The following is a 16,483-nucleotide window of genomic DNA, read 5'->3' as shown; positions in this document are numbered from 1 at the left end:
TCTCCCCCCAGAGTCTGGCATTCTATTCTATTTAAAACATATCCGGAAAAGGGAAAACTGGGTAAAATCAAACATACTTGATTTATTGTCTGGTTGTCTTTTAAAGTGCTCCTGGTGGTCAGAGAATCATTCAATTGAGAAACAAATGGTTCAGGAAGAATAAACAAATCTGATCTTGAACAAAAAAGAAAAAAAGAAATGTGTCTCAACAAGGAGAGTGAAAATAATTGAAATTTCATTGTAATGTTTCGGTGTCTGTTTTCCATAAAATAATCCTATAATTGTCTACTGTGTGACAGCCTGAGTCGCTCAACCAGTGGAATGATTAATGAAAACGGCAGTGAAGGATTTGTCACACTGACACAGGGCAAAGAAGTGTGTGATAGTCATTAGAAAGCAAAAACCAAGGTAAACATCATCACTGTTAGGTTAGCAGATGTAGACTGAACATTAAGGAATCTGTTTTGGATGTGGTTATAGAACTACCCATCTCACTGTCTCATTTTCCTAAATGGTCCGCTTAGCAAGTGTGCAGTGGATAAATCCAAGGGTGGGTCCCAGGTTGGGGGACCAGAGATCCATAGTCTATCCAGGACCCTTGACTGAAATGTGATTTGATATGAGAAATGGGAAGCGTGGAGGCAGCCAAACCCAGATAGAATTCCAGGTGGGCATGTGAAACACACAGACCTTTGTTTTCATCATTTTAAAATATAGAAAGATAATGTTAACTTTACATTGGCTCAAATTAAAGTAAGTGAAATAATCTGTTCATGGTGGATGCTCAGATTGAGTGGGTGTTCCTTTTTAATCTCCTGCCTGAATTCCGGACACATATGATGGTCGCAAGGGGGAAGGTTCCATAAAAATGTGACTGTTTTAGCCTAAGTTTGGCATCACTACCTATAAAGTACATACCCTTCTATCTCTGAAAAAGTCAAGGGAGGTGTTTTGTGGCTAGGTCTTATAAACAAGACAACTTGAGTGACAGCATCACTAGAAGGTGTACTTTTTTAGCATTTGTACTAACTTCCAATAGAGAAAACATGTTTAGAAATAATGTCAGGTGAGTCATTCAATTATCAACTATGTTTTTATGTACCTACTATGTTCTGGCTATTGTACACATTGTGGAAATAATAAGCCATGAAATGGTAGACTTTGCCTTATCACATTTGAGTCAAGTTTTCCATAATGTATTTTTAAAAGATATTGTGATCTTTACAAGTTTTGTGCTTTATTCATTTTTGTGTCTACTCAAGTATCTGTTATGGTACCTTTGACAGAAGAGTTGCCCAATAAACCATCATTGAGTGAAGATTATATAATAACATCTGTACCAGTGAAATGATTAGTCAAGAAAATTTGCTTTTTTGGTCAATTTACAGAAATTTTACTTGACAAATGTTCACGTACTGTCCCTAAAAGGAGAATATAGCAAAGTTATACAACAAACCAAATTTCAGACATGGAAGCTAAAAAGTACTCATGAGTATGAATGGATAAGCTGCTTTGATTTAATACTTTGCCTAAATAATTCTTATTTCACAAGAGGAGTGCATCAGTGAAGGGATCTTGTGTGAGTTATGTAAATTAAGTTCTTCCATCATAATTTGGAAGGGGTTTAGGATTTGGAGTAGGTCAGACCACGTTTAATTCTGACTCTATCACTTAACCTCTCTGAGCCCCAATGTCCTTACGTTGAAATGGGAATAATGATAACTGCAGCATATGATTATGGCATGGAAAAAATGAGAGCTCTCCAGAATTCCCAGTCTTTGAACTTCAGGGCCCTGGAGAGCCTTGGACATATTGTGAAAGTTCTGCAGATCCATATGTACCCACATAATGCATCTAGTCTATCTAGAATATATGTGCATTGCTGTTTTTCAGATGCATGTAGGCTAATTCAAGATTCATTCATTGAGCAGCTGTTTATTGAGCACTAACAAACAGCATCAGGTACAAGGGATACACTAATAAACAAAACAGACAGATCCCTGTGTCTGTGGATCTTCTATTCTAGTGTGGGTAGGGGAATAACAATACACAAGGTAATAAGTAAAAGTTTGTTGGAGAGTGATAAAGATTAAGATGAAAAAGGAGAGAAGGGGAATATAAAATATCAAAAGAGGGGTGTTAAAATTTTTGATAGGGTGGCCATGGAGGGCAACCCTCAGAAAGCCTCACTGAAGGAAGTGAGGGAGTTAACCATATGGATATCTGGGGAAGAACATTCCAGGGACAGAAAGAGCTAATGCAAGGGAAGGAACAGTACAGATCACAATTATGATTTGGTCTGAGAGAGGCTGGAGAGGAATGAGCAAGAGGATAGTAGGGGATAATGTGAGTGAAGTGACCAGATCATGTCAGCCCTTATGCCCCAGAAAAAGCACTTCACTTTTGCTTTGAGAGAGATGGGAAGTCATTAGAGGGTTTGAGCAGAGGAGTGGCATGATCTAATTTAACAGACCACAGTGTCTTGAAATTAGACTGGATGAGGGTAAGAGCAAAAGCAGAGGCCCATTGAGGAGGCTGCTGCAAGAATCCAGGTGAGAGATGACGGTACCTGGAGCAAGGTGATAAAGGGGGGGGGTGTGCAAAGACACTGGATTCTGGATGTGTTTTGATAGAATAGGTAGAGTTGATGAGATTCACTAATGGACTTTCACGAGGTGTGAGTGAAAGAGATAAACAGTGGCACCAGGATTTTTGGCCTGAGCAGTTAGAAGAACAGAGTTTACATTAATGGAAACGGAGGCTGCAAGGAGGGCTTGGGGATTGGAGCTTCGATTTGAACATAGGAAGTTTAATATTAGACATACAAGTGGAGATGTCAGGAAGGCAACTCTTTAATGGAAGAAACACAGAACTATTTTAAAATATTACTGAACCAATAGTGGCTCTTTTCAGCATAATCTAAAAGCAGAATTAATCATGTTTGTGTCAGCAAACTATTTTGAAATTGAAAAAGAGCCTTGTACTGGAAAAGGTTGGAAACAGAGGTAAGTTCAAGTGACCATTTTAGTGGCCAATAAATATTATTTATCCTTTTCTTCTTCCTTTAATACATGTTGATTTCAAATTTTGGCATCATTGTACAGATTTTGAAATCTTAATTTTGGCCTGGGGATTTTTTTTTTTTTTAATAAAGCTTGCAATGGAACTTTCTGGTAAGGAAAACCCTAAGGGTGGGAGAATTGTGTTCACTGGTGTCCATGTTATTTCTTTTGGAAGGAAATTAGAATGTTCACTTAAGACATGTTCACTTATTATTTTTTTGCGCTCCTAACCTGTGACCTGCATGGCACTTCATGCTATTCGGGATGACAAAAGAAGGAAGGGACAGAGCTCCGTGCTGTTGTCAAATTTGCAATGTAAGGTTAAGAAATACATGTGTCTTGTGGAAATACTGATTGTTTTATTGTGATTTTAATTTGCATAAACACCTCATTTTAGTAGCATTGATTTGTGATGGTTCATTTTAACGTCTACCCTTCTCAGTCTTACGCGGGGAAATACGTGCCAGCCATCGCCCGCTACATCCACATGCTCAACCCCGTGATGATCGTGAAGATCAACCTGAAGGGAATTGCTCTTGGAGACGCGTATTCTGATCCCGAGTCAGTAGGTGGCTCTTTTTTCCTTTCCATTTTGTTCCTTAAGGAGATTAAATACCCTTTAATCAGATGGAGGCTCCTCTTACCCTACAGACCTAACTTCATAAAGGGAAATACTGTTGCTCAGTTGACTTTCTAATGATTTAAATCTTCTAATTTTTACCAAATGTTTTACAGTGTCAACTTACTATATGTCGGCCTACGTTGGCTGTGAGTGCAAGTGTCAGTGTGTGTATGTACGAGTGTGTGCACCTGTGCTTGGTGTGTTTGTGTGTATTTTGTGTACATGTGTGTTGTATGAGTATTTGTGTGGTTATGTGGTATGTGTTTGTGTATGTTTTATGTATATGTGTTTGTGTGGTGTATTTGTGTGTTATACACGAATTGTGTGTGTGCTGTGTGTGTATGTGTGTGTGGTGTGTGTGTATGTGTGTTTGTGTGTATGTGTGTGTCGTGTGTATGTCTTATGTCTGTGTGTGTTTGTGTGGTGTATTTTGTGTTGTGCATGCATTGTGTGTGTTGTATGTGTATGTTTGTGCGGGGTGTGGGTGTGTTGTCCTGCTCCGCTAATTGAGAAGTTACAAAGGGTTATTTCCCAAGCAGATGGGCTTCCCTCACGTCCCTCTCTCTCCATGTAGCGTCTGTGTTTGCTTCTTTTCTCCTCAGATCATACAGGGCTATGCACCATTCCTGTTCCAAATTGGCTTGTTGGATGAGAAGCAGAGAAAGTACTTCCAGAAGCAGTGCGATGAGTGCGTGAAATACATCCAGGAGGAGAAGTGGTCTCAGGCCTTTGAAGTGAGTTCTGGGGCCTGCGCTGCCCTGGCGCAATGAGCACCATCTGAGAAGGTCCCGGAAGCACTGCGGTGCCTGGCCTGGCTCTTTGTTGTTAGCAAAGGTGTTTCCGTGGTGCTGTCCCGAGACCAGGAGGCGAGACAGTGGGCTCATAACGAAGAAAAGAACCATCTGGGTTTCTTTGAATTTACTTTGACCATATTTTAAACCTGAGATCACCTCAGGGTGTTTCTCTAACTGTGTCTTTCATTAACTGTTTTGATTTCTTGAAATGCTGTGTAGGCCCTCAAGGCATCCCTACCATAAAGAAATCAGAAGAAAGGCAACCTGGAAAGTGGTTGCATATGCTTCCACATGTGCTCTAAACCCTTCAGAGGGTAATATCCACACACAGGGCTCCAGCTGGGGAAGTGGCCACAGTGTAACAAATGTCACATGTTCCTGTGTGTCAGGAACAAAGAGTATAAAGGGTGGTCGCTTGAAACTTTTACAAAGAGCCATTGGCATTTGTGAATATTGTCACATCGCTCTCCTAAAATTAAATTTGAGGATCAAGTAACATGGTTATATTCTTCAACCTTTTTTTCTTTGGTTGTTTAAAATGTAAGACTATACTAAATATTAGGATGCAGGAGGGTCTTGTTTGTTGCTCGTTTGTTTTTTGGCCAGTGCAGACAAAGATCATGTGTAAGCAATCTTCCTTGGGGGTTTTTGTCACCTTTGCCATAGAGCCGGAGTGTTTGACACATTAGTAAATGAGGTGAGGACTGAATTTTGAGACCTTTAATCTTGTTACTGGGAGCACAGCCTGTCACAGTTTACCTAACAGCATTGTTATTATTAAGGCTGAGGCCTGGTATTAGTCTTTTAGGCGCTGTAGGTCAGCTGGTTCAGATCAAAACAGGAGACATACAAACTTATGGAGACGGGTGGGGTAACAAAGTTGTGCTCCATTTTACAAATAGGGTGCCAGGGCAGTGACTGCCCTTGTTGTGAATTCTGACAGCAGCAAGCTGTGTAAATAGGAGAACTCAGGAAGTCCCGAGCCACCCCACAGCACCCTGGCGGGCTCCCCTTTCTGTGCCAGGACACCTGATGTGGCTGCAGAGCGTGGATTCAGAATTTCTTGTGCAATTGTGAATGCGAAGGAAAGAAGAAGGATCTTATCAGGGACAGGTTGGGTCATTCTTCAACTTGCAATCACAGTATTTTCAAGACTGGTTGTAGGCTATCTGCTGTGGTAGGCAGAAAGGGTAAAAAGGACGAAACGTTTAGAATTTAGAATTAATAGGAAATTTTACATTGCATGAGACCCATCTGCAAATGAGACATTTGATGTGTTTCTGAAGAAGCATATGTCAAGAGCAAGCATAAGCAGTGTCAAGAGCAAGAATATTTGATAGGGGCTTCCCTGGTGGCACAGTGGTTGAGAGTCCGCCTGCCAATGCAGGGGACACGGGTTCGAGCCCTGGTCTGGGAGGATCCCACATGCCGCGGAGCAACTAAGCCCGTGAGCCACAACTACTGAGCCTGCGCATCTGGAGCCTGTGCTCCGCAACAAGAGAGGCCACAATAGTGAGAGGCCCGCGCACCGCGATGAAGAGTGGCCCCCGCTTGCCGCAACTAGAGAAAGCCCTCGCACAGAAATGAAGACCCAACACAACCATAAATAATAAATAAATAAATAAATTTGGAAAAAAAAAAGAATATTTGATAGACTCAAAGGGATAAAGAAAGCAGAAAGATGTCTGTGGTGCGTGGTCCAGCAGCCTAAGCGTCCACAGGATTAGTGAAACTGTTGAAAAGTTCAGATATTGTGTGTATTCGGAGATGATGAGAAGATGGCCCATGAGGACTCTCCCAAACCACATTCATCAAAAAATAGAGAAACCCCCCCACCCCCGCCCGAAAAAAAACTCCTGAAGGTATGCAATGTCTCTGTGACCACTGGTCCAAAATCTTGAGTGATAAATGAAAAGACTTTTGCTTTTTCACAGGAAATAGATGAAATGATACTTAGGAAAGTAATCAAGTAGTGGTAAAATGTGTTTCACGTTATGCAATACAAGACTCCAAGAAATCCTGAAACCCAAGAGAATACAAACGTCAAAATCTCAAGCCTAAATAATAAAGCCTTTTTGATGTTCCGATCCCCTTAAAATGATTTAGTTAATAAAAGAGCGGTAAGTCGGAGCTGGAGGGAACTTTAGGGATCAGCTTCTCTCCCGACACACACCCCTGGCGATCGCCTTCTCATTCTCTGAATATTTTGGCTCCTGCCTCAGTGTCACTTTCCAGCAGTACTCTTGTCATCATTTCTGGTGACTGAAGTCTCCACATGGATGATCTTTTTAATACTTGGTCCCTCTGTTTCTTAGTCTCCTCTCATTTAGTGATCTTGTTCTCTTTACCTTAGCTGCTCATTCCCATTACCCCCTGCAAAAAAGCCAGCAATCACTCCACAATCTCAGATTCAGCAGATTCAAACGTCTTCCCCCAACTGCCGCCTCCCGTCCTCCCAGCTCACTTCTCTGAATATGCCAACTTGAATTACAGTCCTGCAACCCCATTGTCTTTCAGTCCATGGATCCTACTACCTCTTCATGGTCCCCTACCCCTGCAGGTCTTAATTTCTCTAATTACCCAACATAAACCCAAGCTCAGTCATCACATACATTCCCGACCTACGCCCCGCTTTGCACCTCCTCCAACTCCTTTGGCCAAACCACAGTCCTGGCTAGATGCCCCTCTCTGCCACTCCATGCCTGCCTTTGTGCAGCTCAACATGACCTGAGAAAAGCACACAGCCGTGCCGACTGCTCTCATCTTCAGCTGATGACCGGGTTTTCAATGTCAGCAGTCCAAAGATAACTTCCACCAGTGCCAAGCACCTGGGTGTATGTCCGTATCCTCTGCCCTGTCTCCTCGTACATGGGTGAGTGGTCAATGATCATGTATGGTAACCCTTCCCCACAAGACTCACTCCCACAGTCGGGGCCTTTGGGCTCACTGTTTCCTCTACTTGGAAAGTTCTTTTCCTAGATGTCTGCCAGGCTTGCTTCCTCCCTTCCAACAGGTCTTTACTCAGATGCCACCTTGTGAGTGAGACCCGTTTCCTCCTCTCTGCAGTGTCCCCCACACCCACCACCCAGGCACACATAACCCCACAGGCACCCATGGCACTTCCTACTCCCCTTCTCCTTGTTAGTTTTCTCCTTAGCCCTTATCACTCTGTAATACACTGCATATTTTACCTATGAATGCTTGTTTATTGTATACCCTCTAAAATATAAGCTCTATGAGGGAGCATTTTTGGCCTGCCTTGTTCACTGCTGTTTCCCCAATGCCTTGGACAGTGTCTATAGCGCAGAGATGTGTGGGAAGCGGTTGTTGAATAAAACAGTTATTGAATAAATGAAATGACAAATGCCTGTACATTTTTACCCATGCTGATGTTTTCCTCCTTTCTTTCTCCCCTCTCTCCCAACCTAGTTACTGGATAAACTACTAGATGGTGACTTAATAAGCGAGCCTTCCTACTTCCAGAATGTTACAGGATGTTCTAATTACTACAACCTTTTACAGTGCACGGTAATGACAGCAATTTAAAAAACCATAATAGTGTTTGCTTAAAACTTTTGGCAAAACCAAACTTCCTCCGATTTAGGAAATAGGAGAGCTGACTTTACACTAGACAAACATGTCCAAACTGTATTGCATTATTTGGTCTACTAATCTATAGGATTTTTTACCCTGCCAATCTTGTATACATTATAATCTGACCATTGAGACTGTGTGATATTCCAGATAACTCAAAAAAAAATCTCCGATTAACACAATTTCCCCCCACTAGATCTTGTTATACAGAAGTTCTTTTGTGAAGGAGAGAGGCCAGGATTGCAGTTCTGGGTATCAGGTCCCAGAGCTCCAATCCTGTAGTGAGTTTCTTGAAAATGCCCACATTATTTGTTCTGTACTTAAGACAGCTTGGATAACCCAAACTGCCAAAGCCTTTATGAAAATATTTGCTTTGTCTTACTTTTAACTTAAGATGTTTCATGCATTCAGTACGGCCCTCACTTCAAGCCCTCTGGAATATTTCTCAAAGTATTCGGATAGTTTCTTTCATAAAAGTGGGCCAAAATTTGATGTCTTTTGGGTAGAATTAATCAAATAAGATAGAGGGAGCCAGAGTGGGAATTTGGATTTGTATAACCATGTCTAGTGGATATGACAATACATTCTGTTTTTTAAAATTGCCTTACTTATGAACTATTTTGTAAATAAAATATAAAGCTAATTTCAATGGAATTTGCCAACCCTGTGGTTTTGGATTTAGATTCTACCAAGAGAAAAACATATGCTAGGCAAGAAAGAAGCAAAATTTGTGATTAAATTTTTTTCTTTACAAAGAAAATGTATTCACAGTTAGCAAAAAATATTGATGATTCACAAAATTGTTGATTTCAAACTCTTTTTTTTTATCCTTTGTAACTTTTTAAAAACAGCATTTACTCCTTTTTTTTTTTTCTTTTAGCGTAATGAATCTTACAGAGACTTTTATGCAGTATTTTTAAAAAATAAGGCTCATTGACAACTTCTCTTTTGTCTTATGTCCTTCATAAGGTATCATCTGTTCTTACACTTGATATATTTTCTCCCTTAAATTATGGTCAGCTGATTATTTTGTGTGTGTGGTTTTAATAAACGGCAGAACATGAAAAAGAAATCCTCAGCTTTTAATCCACCACATCACCTTCCCGGCCCCTTGTGGTCCATTTCACCTTCTTTCCCAAGAGCCTCCAACAAGGAGCAAAATGATTTTGATAATCTCGCCTCTTCATTTTTCCTATCTTTGCCTTGAATGGGGTTTTTAGCTGGAGTTACAGATCACAAAAGTTTCGTTGTTACAAAAAGGAAAATCCAGCATTTGCAAATTGGATACTGGCTCTAAGAGTATCAGATCATCCAGATTTGCTTGGTAAAGTTTGAATTTCCCCAAACCCCCAAGTTAAGATATTCAGGGTAGATACCAGTTAATAGTGGTGTCACATCTTGTTCATTGTGATATATGTTAGGAGAAATTTGAAGCTTTCCCCAGAGTGCTGTTCCCACCACCCACTCGTTTTCCCTAATATTTTTCTGATGCCAGGAACCTGAGGACCAAAGTTACTACAGGAAATTTTTGTCCCTCCCACAAGTGAGACAAGCCATCCACGTGGGAAACCAGACTTTTAGTGATGGATCCAAAGTTGAAAAGTACTTGCGAGAAGATACAGTAAAGTCAGTGAAACCATGGTTAACTGAAATCATGAATAATTATAAGGTAAGAGACTTAACTTTAGTTACTATCTATTTTAGGAACTTTTCAGATCACCCAAAGCAGAAGTGACCTTCTTTTACTCTTAATTTGACTCCTGCCATTTTTTACTTTTATGATATCTTACAAATGTAAGTAACAACTGCTGCATTGTTTGATTTCTTTGAATTAAAAGTTTTATTTTTTTCCTTCTAATTAAATCACTTTCCCCCGAAAGTTCCTAAAAATGAAATTCTCTTTGGCACATGATACCTCCCATCATTTCTTGAAAATAGAAGGAGAGCAGAGCCGAGAAGATGACTGGCCTTGTGTAAGCCAATTTTCCCTTATTGTTTGCTTTATTATGTTAATCCCAATGAAGGCAGGGATAAATGAAATCAACTGGTTATTCCAAAAATGCTTTTTGCTTGATAATTGCATTCATTCACGTTGCTCAACCACAGTTTCTTCAGGGCCGGCTTTAAGCCAAACGTTGTGCTAGTCTGTCAGGTTGAAGCATTGAATGAGACAAGGTCCCTGTTTTGAGACATGTAAAGTCAATCACTGTGTTATCTGACTGAGATGTTCTGCCTGATTTGTTGCTGGTGGTACCAGAGGTTCAAGCAGAGGAACTGTGGACTCTCAGTCGAACTCTCACTGTGAGGGAAGGACACCACGAGCAGGTGACAGGGGGACAGTCATCCTGTGCATTTCTTTCCCCTTTATTTCTCTTCTTATCTCCTCCTCTGATCCTCCAGGACTGTTAGCATTTGTCCTAGGCATGGTCTGGGGGTAGCTCAACAGGATAAGTGTGTTAATGATAGAGAAGATCACCACCAGAGGTGATCCACTTTCTCTCTCTTTCCTGGTAGAGGCAAGAGTAATGTTTGGAATGAACAAAAAACAGGGCAACCAGTAACCAACACATGAACTAGACAAAAGGCAACCTCTCCTCAAGATACTTTCTTTCTATCTGTCCAAAAATTGTCCTAATATACTGCTTTTATTTGAACCAGACTCTTTAATGCTATTTTCTGACGTAAGGAAAACACATTTCAACAATGTCTATGTTAGGAATAGTGTCTCTTGGGATTGTTCAGTGCACAACCTTCAGTACTACCCAGGGAGCCGTTGACCTAATGCACCCTTACTAGATTGTGTTTTAGAATATGCCCCACCTAGAAGACCTATTTTCTGATCCTGCCTCTAGTACACAGAGTTTGAATCCTAGACATACAACTTTTATTCAAAATAATCTAAGGCCAATGGCATGCAGAGTCTACAAACCCATTATATATCTGCAGAACTTCATGAAATACTTACTTTGTAGGCAAGAAAGGGCCTAACTAGATGAGGTCAGGATTTCAGCCACTCTTGTGTTTGGTTCTGTCAGGGAAATGTAGTGGCCCTTAGTGCTTGCCTGCTTGGAGCCTTCTCTGAGCACCTTCAGGTTGTCCTCTTCTCTGAGGTCTCAGACCATGTGGTCTCTACTGCTGTGGTCACACTTAGCACACTGTACTGCCATTATGGGCCTTGAGCAGAAGTCAGTAACACATAAATGAATGAATGAATGAAAAATCAGTTCTATAAATTAGTGGTCTATCAAAAATATATCTAATAAACTTGTTCATAATCCATCAGGTATTTATTATCCACAAATTTATTAAACCAAAAAGAGCTTAGCACTTATGTTTTCAAGATGTAAACATTGGGCTATAATGTAACATTAAGGAATGCAAGATGGTTTTTTTGAGTGGAGAGCAGATAAGGGAGTTCCCATGTATATTTTTTTGTGCCCTTGCAAGATAGGTTTTCTCACTGTATAAATTTAACTAGAGTATGATTGCTTTCTCAGCCAAGTGAGGATAGCGTGAGATATATAGTTCACCTGATGGTGTAAACTCTCCTGGTATTGGCTGATCGCCATACAGTGTCCACTTGCTTGATAAGGGAGAATATGCTGATTGAAGATGAGCCTGCATTTTGATATTTAAACATATCTGTTTCTGTTTCCCATGTATCCTAAACCTACCAATATGAATTCCAATGAAATCAGAATGTTTTCTAAACTTTCAAACTCTGAATCAGTTGTCAGAAAAAGAGACTAGATTAGTGGTGCAGATAAACCATGTTTCCAGAAAGAAAGAGAACAAAGTATGCAGTCAGTCTGAGTGCAGACCAAGCAGCGGCTGTTGCTGAAACAGACCGCATATCCATGGCTACAGCTGGCATAGCCCACAGGGCAGCGATTATCCTTGGCTTGTCTGTTAATGGTGGTGAACCTCAATGTGTATGCAGTGGAATCAGAACAATCTAGGTTGGCTTAAAACATTAGTGCCCTCAAGGTTATATTTATGTAAGACTCAGTACTAATTTGTCATAGAAAATAGTGCACATGTTTCTATTCATAGGAACATGGAAGTCTCTTTCTAGTACTAGATTCATTTTAGGCAATGTGGAATATCTGATGGGCTGAGGAAGACCTTCATCAGTTTCTGGAAACTAATAGAACTAAAAGAACAAGGGTGTAGTACATCAGTTTCTGTACAGACTATGTGAAAACATAATCCTTTTCTTGTAAAGACCTACAAGGGATGTGTACTCAAAGTCATCCTCTTTTCAGTAATTTCAAATATTTAGGTGGTAAATTGAAATATCATTTTAGCAGTTTCCAGAACAACTAGAATGAGAAATAATCTGTTGGACTATTGGAATTCATGATTAAATCAGATCATGGTTAAATATTATCAGGATTTCTAGGAGTTACCTGGGTCCATAGCACATGGTGGTTATAAGCATGGGTTCTCAAGTTAGACATTTTGAGTTTGAATTCTGTTTCCACTATTCACTGGCTATATTCCTTTGGGGGAGGATACTTAAAACACTCTGTGCTTCAGCTTCCTCATCTGTGAAATGGGAATAATAATAGTACTTACAGGTGAGTTCTTATGAGGTTTAAATAGATTATGTAGGTAAAACACTTAAAACAATGACTGGTGCTTAGAAAGTGCTTGAAAATATAAGCTATTACTAATGATGTTCAACACATTTCAGCAGAAGCCTTTAAGCACCTGCTATATACAAAGGTATACAAAAAACCATGGAAAATACAAAAATAAAAAAGACTTGACAGACTTCTGGTTTCCAGTCTGTCATGTAAGGAACTTAGAAATTACCATTCTGTCCTAACAACAAGTAAAAAGCTGAACAAACTGAAAAAGCAACAACTCCTCTTAGATCTGTGAGAGAAGTGAAGTCATCACAGGGCAAACTACTTCTTCACAAACAGGAGAGACCAGCAGGTGGGTACAGAGAATCACAACTTTTCTAAGCAGAAATCCGTGAGCAGAAACCTCCACAAGAACCAGTACCAGGATAGGAAAACCTGAGCTGTAATTCATGAATTACTGGAAGTTCAGTGGGGATAAGCCTGAGACTTAAAAACTCCAGGGGAATCCAGTCATGGGAGGAAGCCCCCACTTTTGTAGTTTTATCTCCAGGAGTTCTGCAATGTCGTCACAGTGAATACTGGAGAAAAATCCCTTCTGCTTATGGCAGGAGGAGGTAAAAAGTAGCCACCTTGAAATACACCAGAGCATTTTGTTTTTTGTAACAAGGCCTGCCCTCAGAAAGCTATTTTACCACAGCCTAACCCACTGAGGGGTTATCAGAGCCTGATCTACCTGTGGGAAGGGAAATACTCAACTTCAGCTCTAGACTTCCATGTGGGGGAAAGGAAATACCCAATTCCAGTTGCCTTTAGCTATGCTGTCCCACCTAAGAGGTGAGGGGGAGCAACTACAAAGCACTGGTGAAGTTCACAGTCCAGGGGCATAGGCTCCTAAAAGACTGAGACCTAATCCTAGGATTCTAGTACACTTCCCATCCCCCACATCTTACCACCATATTACAAAAGGTTTATTTACCACAGTACCCTGTATCCAGTGCATCACGTACATCTTTCAACAAAAAATTACCAGGCATACTAAAAGGCAAAAACCACACTTTAAAAAGACTGAACGAGCATTAGAACCACAGTCAGATAGGACAGCGATGTTGAAATTATCAGACCAGGCATTTTTGCAAACTATGATTAATATGCTAAGGGCTTCAATGGACAAAGTAGGCAACATACAATAATAGATGGATAATGTAAGCGAAGATATGGGAGTTCTAAGAAAGAATGAAAAAAGAAATGCTAGAAATCAAAAACTGTAACAGAAATGAAGAATGCCTTTGATGGGCTCTTTAGTAGACTACATGGCTGAGGAAAGAATTGCTGATCTTGAGGATGTGACAGTAGAAACTTCCAAAACTGAAAAGCAAAGGGAACAGAGACTGAACAAAACCAGAAAATCCAAAAACTGTGGAACAACTATAAAAGATGTAACATATGCATAATGGGAATACCAGAAAGAAAAGAGAGAAAGGAACAGAAACAAAATTTGAAGAAATAATGGTTGAGAATTTTCCCAAGTTAGTGTCGGACACCAAACCACAGATCCAGGAAGCTCAGAGAACACCAAGCAAACAAATGCCAAAAAACGACACCTAGGTATATCATATGTAAACTTTAGAAAATCAGAGATAAAGAAAAAAATCTTGAAAGAAGCCAGAGGGGGGAGAAAACACCTTATCTATAAAGAAGCAAAGGTACGAATTACATCTGACTTCTCCTCAGAAACCATGCAAGCGAAAAGAGAGTGAAATATCTGAAGAGAGAAAAAAATCACCAACCTAGGATTCTGGTCCTATGAAACTATCCCTCAAAAATGGGGCAGAAATAAAGATGTTTTCAGACAAGTACAAATTGAAGGAATTTATTGCCAATAGACCTACCTTGCAAATTATGTTAAAAGAAGTTCTTCACAGGGAAGGATAATGTTATAGGTCAGAAACTCAGCTCTATATAAAGAAAATATAAGTATTGGAGAATGAATAAGTGAAGATGGCATGATTGTCTATGTAGAAAATCTGAAAGAATCAATAAAAAAGCTCCTGGAACTAATAAGTGATTATAGCAAAGTTGCAAGATACAGGGTTAGTATACAAACACCAGTCACTTTTCAGTATACCAGCAATGAACAACTGGAATTTGAAATTAAAAATCCAAAAGCATTTACATTAGCACCAAAACTATTGAAATACTTAGGCATAAATCTAACAAATTATGTACAAACCTATATGCAGAAAACTACAAAATTTTGATGAATGAAATCAAAGAACTAAATAAATAGAGAGATATTCCATGTTCATGAATAGGAAGACTTAATATTATCAAAATGTCAGTTCTTCCCAACTTGATCTACACGTTCAATGAAATCTCAACCAAAATCTCAGCGCGTTATTTTATGGGTATTGACAAACTAATTCTAAAGTTTATATGGAAAGGCAGAGACTCAGAATAGCCAACTCAGTATTGAAGGAGAAGAACAAAGTCAGATGAATGACACTTCTTGACTTGGAAACTTACTATAAAACTGCAGTAATTAAGACAGTATAGTATTGGCTGGAGAACAGACAAATAGATAAATGGAAGAGAATAGACAGCCCAGAAATAGACCCACATAAATATAGTCAACTGATCATTGACAAAGGAGCAAAGGCAATACAATGAGCAACCTCACTTATGAACATATATGTACAAATCCTAAACAAAATATTAATACAACCTAATCCACCAGTGAATAAAAAAGATCAGGTTGGGTTGATCCCATGAATGCAAGGATATTTTTGCATTAGAAGTTCTATCATGTAATTTACCACCTAAAACGTTAAAAGAGAAAAAAATTTTCTATCTTAATAGATGCAAAAAAGTGGATTTGATAAAATTAAAACCCACTTAGGATAAAAAATTTTAGCAAACGAGGAATAGTAGTATCTGTATTAATTTCCTATGCTTGCTGTAATGGATTACTACAAACTTGATGGCATAAACTACAGAAATTTATTTTCTCGCAGTTCTGGAGGTTAGAAATCCAAAGTCACTTTCACTGGGCTGAAACCAAGGTGTCAATAGGGTGGCTCTAATGGGATAATCCATTCCGGCTTCTGGTGGCTGTTGGCATTCCTTGGCTTGGAACCATATCATTCTAACATCTGCCTCTGTGGTCACATTGCCCTGTCCTCTTCAGTGGTCAAATATCGTCTGCCTCCCTCTTAGAAGAATACATGAGATTGCATTTAGGGACCTCCTAGATAATCTCCCCATCTCGAGATGCTTAAGTTAATCACACATGCAAAGTCTCTATTTTTTAAAATTAATTAATTAATTTATTTATTCTGCATAAGGTAACATTCACTGGTTCCAGGGATTAGGACTAGATATGTTGTGACAGGGCATTATTTAGCCTACCATAGTATGGGACTTTCTTGACCTAATAAAAATCTACCAGTAAGCATTACTCTGTTTTATAAAACATAATATGCATTCCCTTTAAAATCAGGGTTCATGATGATGTAAAGAAATAAAAAATGAATGGAAGAAAAATCCAATTAATAAATGTGTAAGAAATAATGGAATAGAAAATCATTATTTGACAAATAGGACAGTAATAATTGCTTCAGGAAAGAATCATCAGTGGATACTAACATCAGTTAGTGAAAGTATGATGAGAATCAGAATATTTACGTAGTCTCAAAGTATCCTCCTTCAAAATATTTATGATGAAGAGGAAAATAGTAGCTTTATAGTGGAGAAGTCTGGCATATGAACCAAAGGATCTAAGTTAACATCACCAGTAATGGGACAAATCAACATTTGTGCCTC

General features: G+C 39.4%; 1 protein-coding gene across 3 annotated transcripts in view; it reads left to right on the top strand.

Annotated features, from left to right (window-relative positions):
- The window catches only part of CPVL (carboxypeptidase vitellogenic like), a 111,670-nt gene that overhangs the window by 51,914 nt on the left and 43,273 nt on the right, over nucleotides 1–16,483 (top strand). For all 3 annotated transcript variants that reach the window (XM_068549223.1, XM_068549222.1, XM_068549221.1), the window contains 4 exons: nucleotides 3,505–3,627; nucleotides 4,287–4,418; nucleotides 7,908–8,006; nucleotides 9,568–9,741. In XM_068549223.1, the coding sequence (XP_068405324.1) occupies nucleotides 3,505–3,627; nucleotides 4,287–4,418; nucleotides 7,908–8,006; nucleotides 9,568–9,741 (528 nt within the window). The remainder of the gene's footprint in view (nucleotides 1–3,504; nucleotides 3,628–4,286; nucleotides 4,419–7,907; nucleotides 8,007–9,567; nucleotides 9,742–16,483) is intronic.

The sequence above is a fragment of the Eschrichtius robustus genome, chromosome 8 (assembly GCF_028021215.1).
Source record: "Eschrichtius robustus isolate mEscRob2 chromosome 8, mEscRob2.pri, whole genome shotgun sequence".
NCBI classification, from domain to species: Eukaryota; Metazoa; Chordata; class Mammalia; order Artiodactyla; family Eschrichtiidae; genus Eschrichtius; species Eschrichtius robustus.
The sequence above is the reverse complement of the archived record's forward strand: the minus strand, read 5'-3'. Positions and strand labels throughout refer to the sequence as shown.